Source organism: Primulina eburnea, chromosome 13 (genome assembly GCF_022965805.1).
Source record: "Primulina eburnea isolate SZY01 chromosome 13, ASM2296580v1, whole genome shotgun sequence".
NCBI classification, from domain to species: domain Eukaryota; kingdom Viridiplantae; phylum Streptophyta; class Magnoliopsida; order Lamiales; family Gesneriaceae; genus Primulina; species Primulina eburnea.
The window spans coordinates 29,426,854-29,442,656 of NC_133113.1; the positions used below are offsets into that span (position 1 = coordinate 29,426,854).

The 15,803-nt window shown below is 34.1% G+C and overlaps 2 protein-coding genes across 5 annotated transcripts; both read left to right on the plus strand.

Annotated features, from left to right (window-relative positions):
• The first annotated feature begins 830 nt into the window (after positions 1-830).
• On the plus strand, positions 831-4,759 carry LOC140810046 (uncharacterized). Of its 4 annotated transcripts, none has more exons than XM_073167854.1 (9): positions 831-1,046; positions 1,384-1,512; positions 2,386-2,474; positions 2,580-2,715; positions 3,187-3,261; positions 3,533-3,654; positions 3,750-3,825; positions 3,993-4,052; positions 4,522-4,757. In XM_073167854.1, exons 2-9 carry the CDS (start codon positions 1,399-1,401, stop codon positions 4,657-4,659), a joined length of 810 nt encoding a protein of 269 aa, XP_073023955.1. In that variant the 5' UTR covers positions 831-1,046; positions 1,384-1,398; the 3' UTR covers positions 4,660-4,757. The 4 variants fall into 4 exon arrangements, with proteins under 4 accessions (XP_073023955.1, XP_073023957.1, XP_073023954.1 ...); XM_073167853.1 differs by lacking the exon at positions 831-1,046 and adding an exon at positions 1,080-1,149; XM_073167855.1 differs by lacking the exon at positions 831-1,046 and adding an exon at positions 1,101-1,249.
• Positions 4,760-12,858: 8,099 nt separating this feature from the next.
• Positions 12,859-15,118, plus strand: LOC140810172 (calcium uniporter protein 5, mitochondrial-like). The gene is made up of 2 exons (XM_073168035.1): positions 12,859-13,537; positions 14,437-15,118. The coding sequence occupies exons 1-2, from the start codon at positions 13,109-13,111 to the stop codon at positions 14,920-14,922; spliced, it is 915 nt and encodes a 304-aa protein (XP_073024136.1). The 5' UTR covers positions 12,859-13,108; the 3' UTR covers positions 14,923-15,118.
• The last annotated feature ends 685 nt before the right edge of the window (positions 15,119-15,803 follow it).

A 15,803-nucleotide genomic window follows, 5' to 3' on the forward strand; every position in this document is an offset into this window, starting at 1 on the left:
CTTATGTATATACATTGAAACCAAACTATAAATTTAAATTTGAACAAACTCGATAAAATAGTAGGTCTTTTGTGAGTCGGTCTCATTAATATTTATTCGTGAGACACATCAACTCTGTCTATATTTACAATAATAAATACTTTTGACATGAAAATTAACATAGAAGATTTATCACACAAAATTGACTCATGAGATCGTCTATATCACAAATAATCAATTGATTAATTCTTTCGAGAAAGATTTTTCCTCAATTTTTTATGAGTGAGTCTCATGTGAGACCGTCTCACGGGTCATAATCCGTGAGACGGGTCAACCCTACCCATATTCACAATAAAAAGTAATACTTTTAGCATAAAAAGTAATATTTTTTCATGGGTGACCCAAATAAGAGATCCGTCTCACAAATACGACCCGTGAGACCGTCTCACACAAGTTTTTGCCATTTTTTATTCCTCATGGTCAACCTCAATCAGTTGACGGTTGCATCAAATGAGTGTACTCCCCAACCATTTCATCCATTTGATTAATTAATTAACAATAACAAAAAGCTAAATTCAAAGATGTCTATTCAATGTCTGTGATATTAACACAATCAATTTAGATTTTTAAAGATTAATAACACAATTGTTGAAATAATAAGATGTTTGTCGTTTTATTAAAATTTATAGTTGATAATATTCAAAATCTTTTAAATTATATATCAATCCAAATCTCGAGCTTCGATTGCTCTCTGGAATATAGTTTATGAAGCAACATTCTTAGAACCATTTCGTCAGATTATTAGTTTTGACGTAAAACATATAAACACAGTTAATAAATTGGTGTTTATGGCCGCTAGCAAATAATTGCGCGCAAGTTTTTAGAGGCCAACAGTTACTTGCAAAGGTAGTTAGTTGGAGGCTTATTTATTGTATGCAGCTGTAGAAAGTGTACTCTTATTGCTAGTAGTTTTCCGATATATTGTTCCGATTTTGAATCTGCTGGCTTCCCACAAAAGATCAATCAAAGGCCACCTCAATTTTCAAACTTATCTACTGCTACTCCCGGTAACTGATAAATTCTTGATTTTTCCTGAATTCTTTCGGTATATGCGTGATGCCATTTCTGTGATTGTTAATAATACGGAGAGGCCCACCATCTTTACAAATGGTATTCGTCTCCCAGCTTATTGTTTTAGGAGTGATTTTTCATTAATAAAATACTGTCCAGTTCGTCGTTTGATCATCTTCACCTTCTTACGATTCTTCTGGTAACGTAAAATTTTTATCTTTCTTGCGATATGGATGATGTAACGCGTATGTACTTCTCGCGCGGGGAGAGGTTTATGTTTTTTTTCTTGTGAAGTACGTGGAATTGTTATGTTCTTTAGCTGTATCTTTGCAGGAAAAAGGAAAAGGGATGTGGGTTTTGGGGATTGAAGTTGGGTTGATTGGCAACACGGGTCATGCTACACCGACCAAGCAGTTACGCTGGCTGTCATCTGTTTTTGTTGGGATTTTGATGTGCAAAATTGTAAGTTAATTTGATGCCTGCCTTTTGTTTAGTTTCTTGCGTTATTTTTGTTTTTTCTGGGTTTATCTGCATTTGGTTCTTTGCTGGGGCATTGTGTTTTGTAACATAAGATATCAGTATGTTTTATTGATATTGATTGAAAGAGGAAGGAAACAATTCGATTCTGGAAAAACTTAGGGGGGCATTTTTGTTTGTTAGATGGAGAGTTCGTCCTGGTCTTTTGCTTGTCTGGTTACCCAGAGATTGTTTCTAGAGTTGAGCAAATGGAAGTACATGGATGGATTAAGATGTTATGTCATAACACCTACAGGAGAGTACAAATCCAAAAGACTAGTATGTTAATTTATAGAGCCTCTCAAACAGTTGGTCGTGAAACCAAGGTTATATCGCGAATTTTCCCTCCTTTTCGAAGCTAATGTGCTCGGTGGCTTTCAATCGACGCCAACTCAATGATTGTCCTTTCCCAAATAGCTCTTCCATGCCAATATTAAACAATAAGTTAGTCCAGATTCAGAGACTTGATTAATTGGTGGGAGAGTTTCTCAGGCTCATTACTTATTACATAATTGCTTCTGTCATTTTGTTTTGTATTCGAGCTTATAATCCAAGTCTCGATGTGTGGTGCTGTGATAATATAATAGAAAAAGAAATAAATTTAGATTTATTTCATTGTCGTATAGCAGCTTTATTTGCCTCTGTTCGAGGGAAGTAGAAGCTTCCCCGTGCTGAAACAGGATATGAGGAATAACAAATTTTTCATGATTTAACATTCTCTGTACACTGGATGCAAATGATCTTCTATACTCTTTAAGCCTATTAGTATTTTGCTCATCTCTACTTCGTTTTTGATGTGATCCAATGTTGGTGTTGAAGGTCTATGAATTAACAGGTGTAGTCAGCAGTTTATTTATAAAGGGCTATCCCAAACTTGACAGTAAAGAGAAACTAGAGTGGAACAACAGGTTATGATTCTTTCTATGTTAATTGATTCTTTTCGATTTAAGATTTGTTCCAGAGCTTATTGTTGCAACCCGAATTTCAGTAGTGATCGACTGTTAATGATACAGGGGATTCTCCACTTTCCACGCAATTGTGGTAGCTGCTGGTTCTCTATATCTGTTGGTTGTTTCGGATCTTTTTGTTGACACACAAGACGAGTTGATGATTAGTAGAACATCAAATCTATCTGACACTATAATGGGGGTAATATTAATTGTTAACAACTGTGTGTAAAGTTGAGACCGCAATATATGATCTGTTCCTTAGAGTAATTTGATTATTCTTGCTGTTGAAGATCATTGTTATATTGCTTGGAATGTGTGTTGTATATCAGTCAGTTTGTTTAGCCATGAGAGTGATCTTTTTTTTTCCTGAAGGCTGTAATCACGTGTATAGTTGTAATAGCAGTCTGTTCTCTTGCCTTGAGGAAAATGTCTTCTCCCTGGTGTTATGCTTATACATAGATTGTCAGCAGCATTTAAGTGAATGTTTAAAAAATGGCTCAATTGAAAAATCAAATGAAATTGTCTGTTTATCAGACTCATTTGAGACAACATGCTCCTCTTTCCCATTTGCATTAGGGCAACCTCGTATGCGATTATAAGTTTCGTGGATCTTATTTCAATTTCTTGTGGACACATCCGCTTAGTTTTATTTTATTTTTTAACGATTCAGGTTTCCATCGGCTACTTTCTATCAGACTTTGCAATGATAGTTTTCCACTTTCCAACTTTAGGTGGAATGGAGTATGTAAGTACGGGAATCCCACCAAATTCACTTGTGCATGTTTATCATCAATGCCTATCTTAATATCTATCTTTCCTTGTTATCTACTCGGGGAGTGAGAACATGTCGACATCTTTTTCTTTCATCTTTAATTTTTGGAAGTTGCTTCATGATCGCTGCACCTAATTAATAATTATATCATTTTAGACGAGGCAAATTTCAATACAAGAAAAATGTTTGCTATTACATAGTTCAAGGGGGAGTGATTTTCATGTAGGCGCTTTTTTTGGGCTAGGTGGTGCATCATGGACTCTCTATGTACTCGATCATTCAATCTCTTTTGAGCGGTCAAGCACAAATCTATATACTGATGGTTCTCTTTACTGAAAGCACAACTCCATTTGTTAATCTGAGATGGTAAGATTAGGAGATGTTGATTTTGCAATCTCCTCCTTTATTTTGTCTCTTCACTCTTGAGGTTCGATATTAATTTAGTTTCAACTAATATTCAGGTATCTTGATGTTGCTGGCTTGAAGAATTCTAAACTCTACACTTACAATGGTGTGTCTTTGTTCTTTGGGTGGTTGGTATGTATAATCATTTTTACTGGCTTTCAAATTATTGAAATTTAATTTGTCATATTTGCAATTATATTCCTACAATCGTCAAATTTAATTTCTCTGTCATCTACTCAGATTTCTGGTGTTGGATTCATAATAAATTATTGTAACATGTATAATTTTTTTATTTTCAGGTTGCCAGGATTATCTTGTTCGTGTATTTTTTCTACCACATGTTTATGCATTTCGATCAGGTAAATTGACTTTAAATTTGGTATTCAGTGGTAACAGGCATAGCTTTCCCGCTTGGAGTTTTATGAATCAATTTGGACCTCTAAACTTTTTGCTGGCCTAAGTGTGCTCTCTCAGTTAAAGTTGGTCCCAGATTATTTTTTCAGATCCTAGCCAATCATGTGTTAAAACTGTGAGTCCATACAAGAAATCGTTGTGAATTGGACATTGCTCTTTCTAAATGAGTAGTCTGCACACCCTCGGTCATAAGATGTATACCTGTGGTTCAAAGTAAACTTTGTTTCCATGTCAAATATTGGATTCTGTTCGTATCCAATCGCAGTCTTGAAATGCACGTGCACCAAACTTTTGTTGAGTGGGGTGAACCGTGAACCTACTATGGTCTATGCCATAGTCTAGGTTCATGTGAAAATGTAAAATTGGCTTGCCTTAGATAACTGGCTTTATTTTTGTTTTTGCTGTTTCTATCAGGTCAAGAAAGTGTTTCCTGTGGGATTTTACAGTTTGCTAGTAGTACCTTCTGTGTTGGCAATGATGAACTTGTTCTGGTTCTGGAAAATTGCGAGAGGTTTGATAAAAACCTTGAACAAGGCCAGGCATAGCAGATGACATTCTTCATGGGGTTATAGTTCTTTAGCATGCATAAGTTGTATTAAAATTACAGCTTACAATGTTTTTACGTCAATATATATATTATATATATATATATATATATATATATATATATATATATATATATATACTACTCGTGATATATAGATATACATTATATCTTCCCGCTCATCCTTGTGCAGTTGTGCTGATATCTTGAACTAGAGTTCGAATATTTTTAGTTGGCTCAAAATTCGGAAAATAAATATTTTGAGCTCGAGTTTAGCTCTGCGCATAAGCGGCGACCCCAACCATTAATTTGCATTGCAACCCAGATAATTTTTTTAAAAAATTATCATTAAGTAATCATCTTGTGTTTAGCTACCAGAATAATTATGATTACTTTTTAATGGTAATAAAAATGTGATAATTATGATTAAATTATCTATATTTCTTGAGAAAAGCACTCGTTATCCAAACAACGATAAAAAAAAATGTAATAATAATAATATTCTCAATATAGTTATTTATAGTTTTATATAAAAATTAATTAACTATAAAAAATAATTATCCCAAAAAACCAACTATACAAGGTTATTTGAATTTAACTTTTATGCAATGACCAATCAGTTCTACAATTTTTAGTTAATTCGTGAATAATCCGATGGGTTGCATATTCCAATACCTTGGAATAAATTTGTATATGATCTAAAATTTGGAAATGTAAAACAAATTTAATAGAATTTTTTTTAAAAAAACATGTAACAAAATAGTTTAAATTAATATAACATGAGTATTTTTTTCATTGTTACAAATAAATTAGAAATTTGTGTATTATTTAGAAAATTATATATATATATATATATATATATATATATATATATATATTTTGAAAAAGAAAAGGACGTAACTGATAATCTTGTCAATGACTTGAATGAAAAAGTAGGTAAAGTTTAGTTTAACACATTAAAAATGTATTTTTTTTCTGTGCAAAACTATGGGGGAATGGGTCAATAATTTGTTGACAAGAAGTTGGGAAGGTGCAATAAACTAGGTGTGGTCAAAGAAGGTTGTTTCGGAGAGAGAAATAGATTGCAAGATATAGAGTACGTATCTTGTGACGGTCTCACGAATTTTTATCTGTGAGATGAGTCAACCCCTATCAATATTCACAATAAAAAGTATTACTCTTAGCATAAAAATTAATATTTTTCAAAAAATAACCCAAATAAGATATTTGTCTCACAAAATACGACCCATGAGATCGTTTCATATAAATTTTTGCTCAAGATATATTGAAAGAGTTGATTGATTGCTCATAAGTTTAATTTTCTTTATTATATTTATTAAGATTAATTTGTTGATTAACATAATTTATAAACTATTGTGTCAATTTAAATATTCACTCAACGTGTATCAAATAATAACAACTGTAGATTTCTAATTATAAAAACATATTCAATTTCATCAGTCTCACATACAAATATGCTGGTGAAAAAATACAGTTAAAATCCTTTTTGTTTACACTATATGATCACGTTTCTAACTAGATCTGGACACATGTCAGATTTGATCTGGATCCTAGTTGGACGCGTCGGGTCTGAGTCGAAAATCTCCATCGTTAACCAACCCACTCTTGGCCAGTTAAGGTCCGGGTTGTGAACTCGACGGATCGGGCTTGGTCTGTTTCCTGATAACCGTGGGTTTGGGTGTCTGGGTCAACCCTTGATTTTTTTTATTTTTTTAAAAAAATATTATTTGATAATAACACGTTTAAAGAATACAAATATATAAATTAATAAAATAGAGTTGGCACTTATAAAAATTCTATCAAATATTTCCTAAAAAAAGAAACATATATATATATATATATATATATATATATATATATATATATATATATATTTATATATATATATGTGAACAACTTGGTCAATGATCATTCCAAATATTCAAACACAAAGAAACTTTGTTGTTTAAACTAGCAAATTCTTTTTTTGATCCATGACTAATTTTTTTAAGTGTGTGTTTGGTATTTTAAGTGATATGTCTAATTGAAAGATTTACACTTAAAGAAAGATGTTCAACCACAAGAAATTTAGTCTTTTTTTTCTCTAAATTTAGCTTCGGAAAATTTTAAAAAATTTAGAATTGTTACCCGATTGAGAAGATAATGTCGGAATTTGAGTATCAATATCAATTTCCATCAGATGATTTTTCACGACGTGCCGCGAAAGTTCCATAATCATCTTTTTCTTGAAATTTGTACATTTTTGAATAATTTTTTCATTTGGCTTGCAAATAACCGAAAAGAAGCATCACATTTTCAAAATGTTTGGTGAAGACATCGAATGCTGGGCAAAACATCGCTTGAGTTTTACTTTTAGGCGTAGTAGGATCGCTTATACTTTATTGACTTTGATGATGATGTGTTTGTTGAGCATCTCATTCTCGTTCTTTATGTTTCGGGAAAATTTATTATAAAATTTTCGACTTGGTCTCATTAAACCTTAAAATTCTCAAAACTAAATATTTAATCCCCAAGTTTGGTAAATTCGAAATAGTCCCTTAGAATTTTATTGTTGTACTTAGATCCTCAAATTATTGGTTAATACAGTTAGATCCTTAAAATTCTCAATCCATTCAATTCAACCCTTAGGTCTCACTAGGTAGAGCATGCATCCTAAATAAATTCTACGTTTTTATACTTCCAAAGATCGTGGTAGTTTTCAAATCATTAATCCTTACATGGAATGCAAAAAAATTAATTCAACTAGCAACCACGAACCATCGGTATTTTCTTAGAAAATCTACAAGTCCCAAAAGCATTCAAAATTTTCAGATTTAACTTATGACCCATAAGGAGGATATCAATACTACTGACCTAAAAATCAATATAGTCAAATCATTATCAACCTCTCCTAAAGCCCAATATTCGAATTCTTAGACACGTCCAATTCCAAACGTAACCAACATGCAATTTAAATTTGATTTTTTTTTAAACAGTAAATCCTTAAATTATAAAAGCAGTTAAACATATACCGTAGGTCATCATAAAGTATAAATCATGTTAACATGTAGGTGATATGAGTAAATCATAAAAGCTTACAGACTTGAGGCTTGAAGACTGAGCGACAGAAGCTGGCGGTGGCACAACCCTATACAGGACCCTTGCTCTGATACCAACTGTAACATTTCACTCATTTTTAAAAAAATGCGGAATATATATATTTTTTTTAAAGCTCGTATTTTCGAAATAACATTTAGAAAAATGATTTTAAATATTCGACCATAAAAATAGCGTCGTTTAAAAATAATCACACTCATCTTTTAAAATAATCATATTTATTTTAACATAAAAATAGGCGTGATGTCGTATTGAAAATATCATTTAAAAATACTCATAAGCATTTGCAAATAAAAAGGAGTAAAAATCGTAACAGAAAAATATAACATTTAAAAATGATTTTAAATATTTGTCAGTAAAAATATCTCAGTTTAAAATAACTCAACTCGTCTAAAATCATATGTAAACATAAACGTATAAAAATTCTTAAAATCATCAACGTATGAAAATATTCATCTCCTCTCAATCTCATAAATCGTAATGCGGAAAACATGTGGTCCTCGGGTCGTGTCACCTTACCAGGTCTGCCTGCTAAGAGTTCAGCACCTCCAGTCTCCTCATCATTAAGATCACCTGCATCACACACGTCTAGTGAGTCTAAAGACTCAACACACCTGCACCGTTAATAACAAGTACATATACGTAGCACACAGCAGTGAAAAATATCATACTCAATATATATTTCATGAACTTAAAAGCATTCGTGTCTGCAGTAAAAATCATATATGTAAACGTGTCCTTTAAAAACATGGTAATAATCATAGCATGTCATCTCATGTCATCATATATGTAAACGTGTCGTGTAAAAATCATATCGTGTAAAATCATGTCATCATATACGTTTACGTGTCGTGTAAAATCATATCGTATTAAAATCATGTCATCATATACGTATACGTGTCATGTCAAATCATGTCATCTCATGTCATCATATACGTATACATTTTCTTTTTAATTGAATTCAGTTCATTAGCTGTGACTTTCGTATCATCATGTCATCATGTCAGTCGATGGATCCATCTACGTATAACCACAGTACTGGGCGGCGGGGACACCAGCGACACTCTCACCCGTCAACTGGGCCTTGGCCTATCATATCATCATATCGTGTCAATGGAAATACGATCGTCGGGCTCCCTCTGGGGCCTTCTCCCGTAAACGGGCTCCCTCTGGGGCCTTTTCCCTCACGATATCTCCAATCATATCATCATGTCATCGTGTCATCGTATTAGTCACAACTAAATCACTTCCTTCAAAACGTGTCATCATATTCATCACTTAATAAAATCATGCATATACGTAATTTTTTTCCTTTAAACCAAGCATGCAACACATTTATCATAATTACATAAAAATCATGAACGTGATGCATAAACATTTAAATCATGATAAAATGTGCTCAGGGCGCTGCCAGGACCAACATCTCACCCCAGGTGCTAAATGACCATTTTGCCCCTGGAAACCCAAAAATTATCATTTTGCCCATAGACGTAAAATTTCACTTCTTTGACATTTTCTTAATTCCATTGACTGTAACACGTCCCAAATAATTATTTAAGCTTACAAGAACTTTCCTATATTTTTATTTGGCTTAAATCTATGACTTTTAAATTAATCTTTAAATATAACATATTAATGCGTTTTAATCCCGAATTAAACCAAACCTTAGCATAGAATTCCCAAATTAAAAACTTAAACTTCTAATAATTATTTGAGCTTAAATAAAATTTTCCATAAATTTATTTAAGCTTAATCTAGGCGTTTCAATTAAATCTTTAATTAAAGTTTTGTGCGGCGATTAAATCCCTGAATAATTCCAAAACTCATTATTTTGATCCGAAGCTTACCAAACTCCTAAAAATATCCCAAAACATATTTAAAAGCATCCCTAGACGTAAACTCGAGCCCATTTTATAACTTAACCGAATTGTTTTAAAACTTGGACCGGTGTCCCGGTTTTAACCCGAATTGACTCGAAACTTAACCGAATTTTTCCCATCTTTTTACCACACCTAATAAACATCTAAAAGGTCCTAAAAACCTCAAAACCATACCTTTAGAGACTTGAATAATAGGCCAGCAAGCTGCTGGAATTTCCAGCAAATGCTAACCCGAAAGCCTTAGTCACCATCTTTCCTTAATTCGACTCCCATGCTTAAACCGACTCGAACCGGACCCAAACCAGGCCCTAGACCCAACCCTTAGACATAACTTAAGACCATGAAACACCCATTTCAAACTCAGAACTAACTCCCGAGCCCCAAAGCAAGCAAGAGCATGACTAGCCTAACCCGTCTTCCATTGGTGCAGCTGGTTGCTTACTGGTCCAGCCAGCTTCCCTAGCCAACCCAGTCTGAACCAACACCACCAGGCCCTCCCTAGGACCCTAAGGAACGACCCAAGACACTGCCCCATGCCCTGGCGCCGTCCAGCAACCGCCCCAAACCCCACAGCCGTAACTTGCTCTACGTGAACTCAAGTTGTACAGCCGCAGCTTTCTTTGTTCAGCCTCTTGGCTGCCGCTCCAGGCCATGAACCACCATAAAGAGACTCATCCTAGGACCCTTATACACGCACCAGACCATAGCCTCAGGCCCTCAGCCGATCCATACACCTGACCGAGTCCCACAACCAACACAGTGCCTCAAACCTCAACTCTCGGCCTACAACCAGCTCTCAATGTCTCGACTCCAGCTTATAGCCATCTCGATCCTCAACATTTTCAGCACCTTAGGACCTTAATTCGACAGCCCCTTGCACCATAGTAACAAAAACGTGAGATGTATGCAACAAAAATACGATTTTCGTGCCAAACCAAGAGCATAAAAGCTTTGCCGTTCCAATACCGAAAAATGCATAAACATAATACACATGACAGCACATATATGACGTGAATATAACATAATACACATGACAGCACATATACACATGACAGCACATATATGACAGAAATAATGATACAATGCGTGCCTTTGATGTATTTGCGTGCGAGGATCGAAGATCGAACTTCGGGAGATCGCCGGTAAATTTTCTTTTGCAAGAAGTGGAGATGGCCGAACTTTGCTTGAGTTGCTGCTGGAAAAATCGAGAGAATGGAGAGGGAGGGGAGGTTTGTGAGTGGAGGAAAGTGGAAGATACAAACGTGTCTTGATGATGTTTTATGCGAGAAGATAGAAGAAAGGGAAAATGGAGAAGAGCCGGATGAATTTAATTCTAATGGAGACAAGCAACAACCGAGACTTACAGCTGGGGAAGGTTGGAAAACTGAAATAATTGAGTTGTTGGAGAGGGTGTCGGTTGATTTAATAGGTATGGTAGCTTTAGGTTTAGTTTAATTGTAGTTTAGGTTAATTAAAATGTGTATTAATGAGCCTCAATTAAAATAAAAAAGGTTTCAAGTCCAATAAGCTTAAAAATAGGCCCATTAAATCCAAACACACTCCCGAAAAATATTTCGTGTTGAAAAGTTTTTGAAAATATTATCCGAACCCTCAAAAAGTCACCCGATTCGATAAATTTTACGCACCGTTAAAAAATAAAATCTTGCGGGTAAAAATACCCAATAAATCCCAATTCTTGAAAAATATCTTTAAAACATCTTATATTAATTAATAAAAATTAACCGTGTAATAAAATAATTTTTCCTGAAAATTCTCCGGTCTCCGATCTTCGTTTGAGCGCGAAATGAAATTTAAAAATCTATAATGCATGAACCTTTAAAATTTCATGAAATAAATCCTATTATGCAATAATAATGTATAAAAATAATTTGACACAATTTAATAAAATAAACATGCATTTTATGCTTTAAAATAATTTAATAAAATACCAAAGAAATTTAATAATTTGCATGCATGTGGTTCACGTAGACTTTTAAATTTTCGGGACGTTACATATATAAATATGAAATCGAAGTAATTATAAAAATAAATCAGCAATTGACATAAATCAATAATTGAAACTTGATATTTTGATAATCAAGTGAGAATTGAGAATTAAAGACTGATGGGTATTTATAAGGGACAAATGGAAGAAAAAAAACGATCGACCCGTCGGCCCGTGTCGACCATTGCACAATGTGAGAGTTGATTTCAAAGTCGATCGGTTCGGTCACGATTCCTGATCAAACTCGTTGACCACGGACTAGTTCTAATTCAGGTCTAGGCAAGACCTAACCTATGTCTAACAGCCATATGAAACATGTAAAATACTCAAATTACTCCATCTAAAATTCTAAATAGTAATTTAGTTTTCTTAGTAATATTTGGTTGCAAATTTATTTATTAGTTATTTATCATACATCAATTAAATTATTAATTATTTTATTTCAAATCAATCCATTCGTATCTTAATATATTCATATTTATTTGATTATTAAAAATGATTAAATTTTTTTTATTATATTATCACAAATTTAATAAATCAAATCAAGCATATTATTATTATATAATATTATTTTATATATTTTAATAATCACAATAGTATTTATATACACAATCTTATGAAATCTCATGGACATAACTAAACATACTTCAGATTCTAAGGAATTTGATTGGCGACAAAACGTGATTAGTACTAAAAATACACTAAAAACATGTTTCAGGACAACTTTTTGTTCCCAATTTTTTCTTTGCAATAACCAAACTTTATTATTTGTGTCTTGTTGGTCGAATGAAATTAGGAAGCAAAACTATAATTTCAAAAAAAAAAAAATCCACAATAAGACTTATTTTCCATACACAAAAACTCATATGAAATCGTTTCACGGATCAATTTTGTCAGACAAATCTTTTATTCAATCTGACCAATAAAAAAATGACATTTTATTCCAAAAATACTATTTTATAAAATATAGATCAAACCATATCATGAATATAGATATAAGAAATCGTATTTTTATTAATATCATTAATTATTAATTATCTCTTGAGGAACAAAACATATCAAAATAGAAACTTAAATATTAACTTTGGAAAAAAGAAAAAATACCTCCAACATCGTTAGTTTACATAAAGATCTATTTTTTACAGAAAGCTACGTTTTTTTATCAAGATTCAATCCACATTAACATATCATGTACATATTATACACTTGACAAAAATTTAAACTTTTTTTTCTCGCTGAACTTTTCGTGTCTTCGATTTCGATTCCCACAATATCTCACCTTTTTCTTCCTTGATTTGTTGTCCTTTCGACGAATCATCAATGGCCGACCTCAGAATCTAGCGATTACCCACTTTTCATTTTAGCCATTTTTTAGTGAAAAAGATTAACAGATAATTACGCACCGACTCCCCAAACACCACCAAATCTTCAAAAAACAGTAAAGTGAATTTCAATATGTGGAGAACTACTACCGGCTCAAATCTACTGAAATGGGCATTTGATTCAGCAATCCGGGCCTCCAGGCTCAGACCCGTTTCCCATTTCAGCAATCATCACACCAAGTTAATGGGTTCATCGTTTTACCGATTTTGTAGCTCCGCCGTGAGCGGCGGCGATAGTGTAAATGATGACAATCATGGTGGTGAAACTACGATGACTTATGCGGAGGCGAAGAGGCTGATGAGGCTGGTGAATGTGGAGTCATTGAAAGAGAAGCTTGGTATGAAGAACAAGGAGGTGATCACCTATACAGAGCTGTTGCGCGCCTGTGAGAGCTTGGGTGTCGCCAAGTCGGCGGATGAAGCCGCTGCGTTTGCTCGGGTTTTGGACGAGGCCGGTGTCGTTTTGCTGTTCCGGGACAAAGTTTATCTTCATCCAGATAAGGTATTAGATTCGCATTCTTTATTTATTGCTATGTACACTTTTATGTCCATCCGGATTCATTCTATCCATGTGTAGGCGCATTACCACGTCATAGAATCAAAGCCCAAATTTAGCCACACATACATGAGATCTACTAATTTTTTTAAAATCACATATGTGTGTGAATCTTGTCCATCCAAATCATGGGGAGTCAGTGCCCTCTTAGGTAGCATCGATTTAACCGTGAATCCGATGGGGCGCCGAATTCAATGATAGGGAATAAACTATAAAGGGTTATCGGGTTTTGTGAGGTTGATCTTGATTTAGACTTTGGGATTTCTACAGTTGAATGTGGGTTAAAGAAACTGGGGGAGAATGATTTGATCTTGGACGAAATCTTAACAAAACGTGTTATAATTGTTTTGTGATATGATTTTGAGCTGCAGATGCCTTAAGTTTATTTAAGTTAAACATCGAGTTAACACAATATGTTCCATCTTATCGAGGATAGGATAGTTAAGCTTGTGCTTCTGATGTAAGATGATAAAGGGACTGTTTGATGTTTGAGTTCTTGATTGATATTACCAAGAATTTATTTGATTGTTTGTTTGATCAATGGTGAACAATCATATCAGGATGAGATAAAAAAATCATCTTACACTTTTTAATGTTAGAAGGCCGTTCTCTGTTTGAATGACAGAAGAACCAAATTGGATGGTTTTTTGGTAATGCGGATCTTAGAAAGTACACTTTTTAGTGAGAGACATTGTGATTCTTAATCAACGAGTGTTACGAATGTGTGTGTCCATCATTAAAAATATTGATGCAGTTGCATAGCGAAGTTTTTTATGTAGGCTTCCTGGTGAGTTTCGAATACTGTAAGTGCAGCATCATTTTTCTTTCAATGCGTCTCTCTCCAGGTGGTAGATCTGGTTCGGAGGGCAGTTCCTCTTGCTCTTTTACCCGAGGACGACCCATGTAAGGATGAGCTCAAGAAGCTGCAGGAGAAGAAGGAAGAAATCGACATGCTAGCAGACAAGCAAGTACGCCGCATTTTGTGGAGTGGATTGGGGCTTGCTGTGGTGCAGGTCGGGTTTTTCTTTCGACTAACATTCTGGGAATTTTCTTGGGATGTGATGGAACCAATTGCATTTTTCACTACCACCACCGGAATTATAATAGGCTATGCTTATTTTCTGATGACTTCAAGAGATCCGAGTTACCAAGATATACTGAAAAGACTCTTCCTTTCAAGGCAGAGGAAGCTCATAAAGAAGCATAACTTTGATATTCAGAGGTTTTTGGAGTTGCAGAAAAAATGCAAAATGCCTGTCGATTCATGTGCATCCATCAAAAGGCGAACAGGGGTGGAAGTGGAACCGGAGGACCTTTTACACGGTCACTGATATCACAGAATCTACCCGTTTTATTGATTTATAGGCATATTTTTAACCTTATACAGACTAAAAGCTCCTCATTTTACAAATATGTGCGCCAAAATTCTTGTTGGATGCCTCAGCTGATTTCGGTAACGAAGTAAAAATTTGTTACTCTGCATTCTGCTAGTACTTGATGTTGGATTGCATATATATAATCATGATTGAGTGTGTGTGTTAACATATAATCATGATTGAGTGTGTGTGTTAACAAACTTTCCATTTGTGTGAATGAAAATTGAGGAATGATGAATTTGTCCTACATAGAAAAATAAATAAAATTGGATAACGATGAGTTTGTCCTACGTAGAAAAATGAAAGTGGTATAAATGAACTTATATTGAGTTGCATTTTATGAAAGTGTAAAAATGATTGGTCAAAAGACTATTTCTCGCAAAGACATGATTTGCACCGGAAAAGACTTGACTTGTGTGCAAAGTTTATGAAAACGATCAGTGCGTCGAATGTCGGACCGATACACCATTTCTTCCTATTATTTTATTTTTTTCAGAAAAGAGATTTTTCACATGCTTTGTGTTTCATATAGCTTCTCAGACACACCGGACATATCAACTCATCCTTCGTTCCTACTTTTTTCTCTTCGCAAGCTACTTGTGGTTCTGCGTAATCTGCTGATAAAGTTCATGTACTAATTCAATTGGTCAGTTAGTGATTTGTGTTTATGTCGCTACACGTATGTCGTCAATGTAGTGATTTGTACTTCTGTCGCTGCAGGTCTGTCCGATGTATCTTGAGAAATAGTCGTTCATTTTGATCCTCGAAACACACATCAAAATGTGTCTGAGCATATACCAATTAATAGCACATCAAGAAATGCAATTGGGACTATT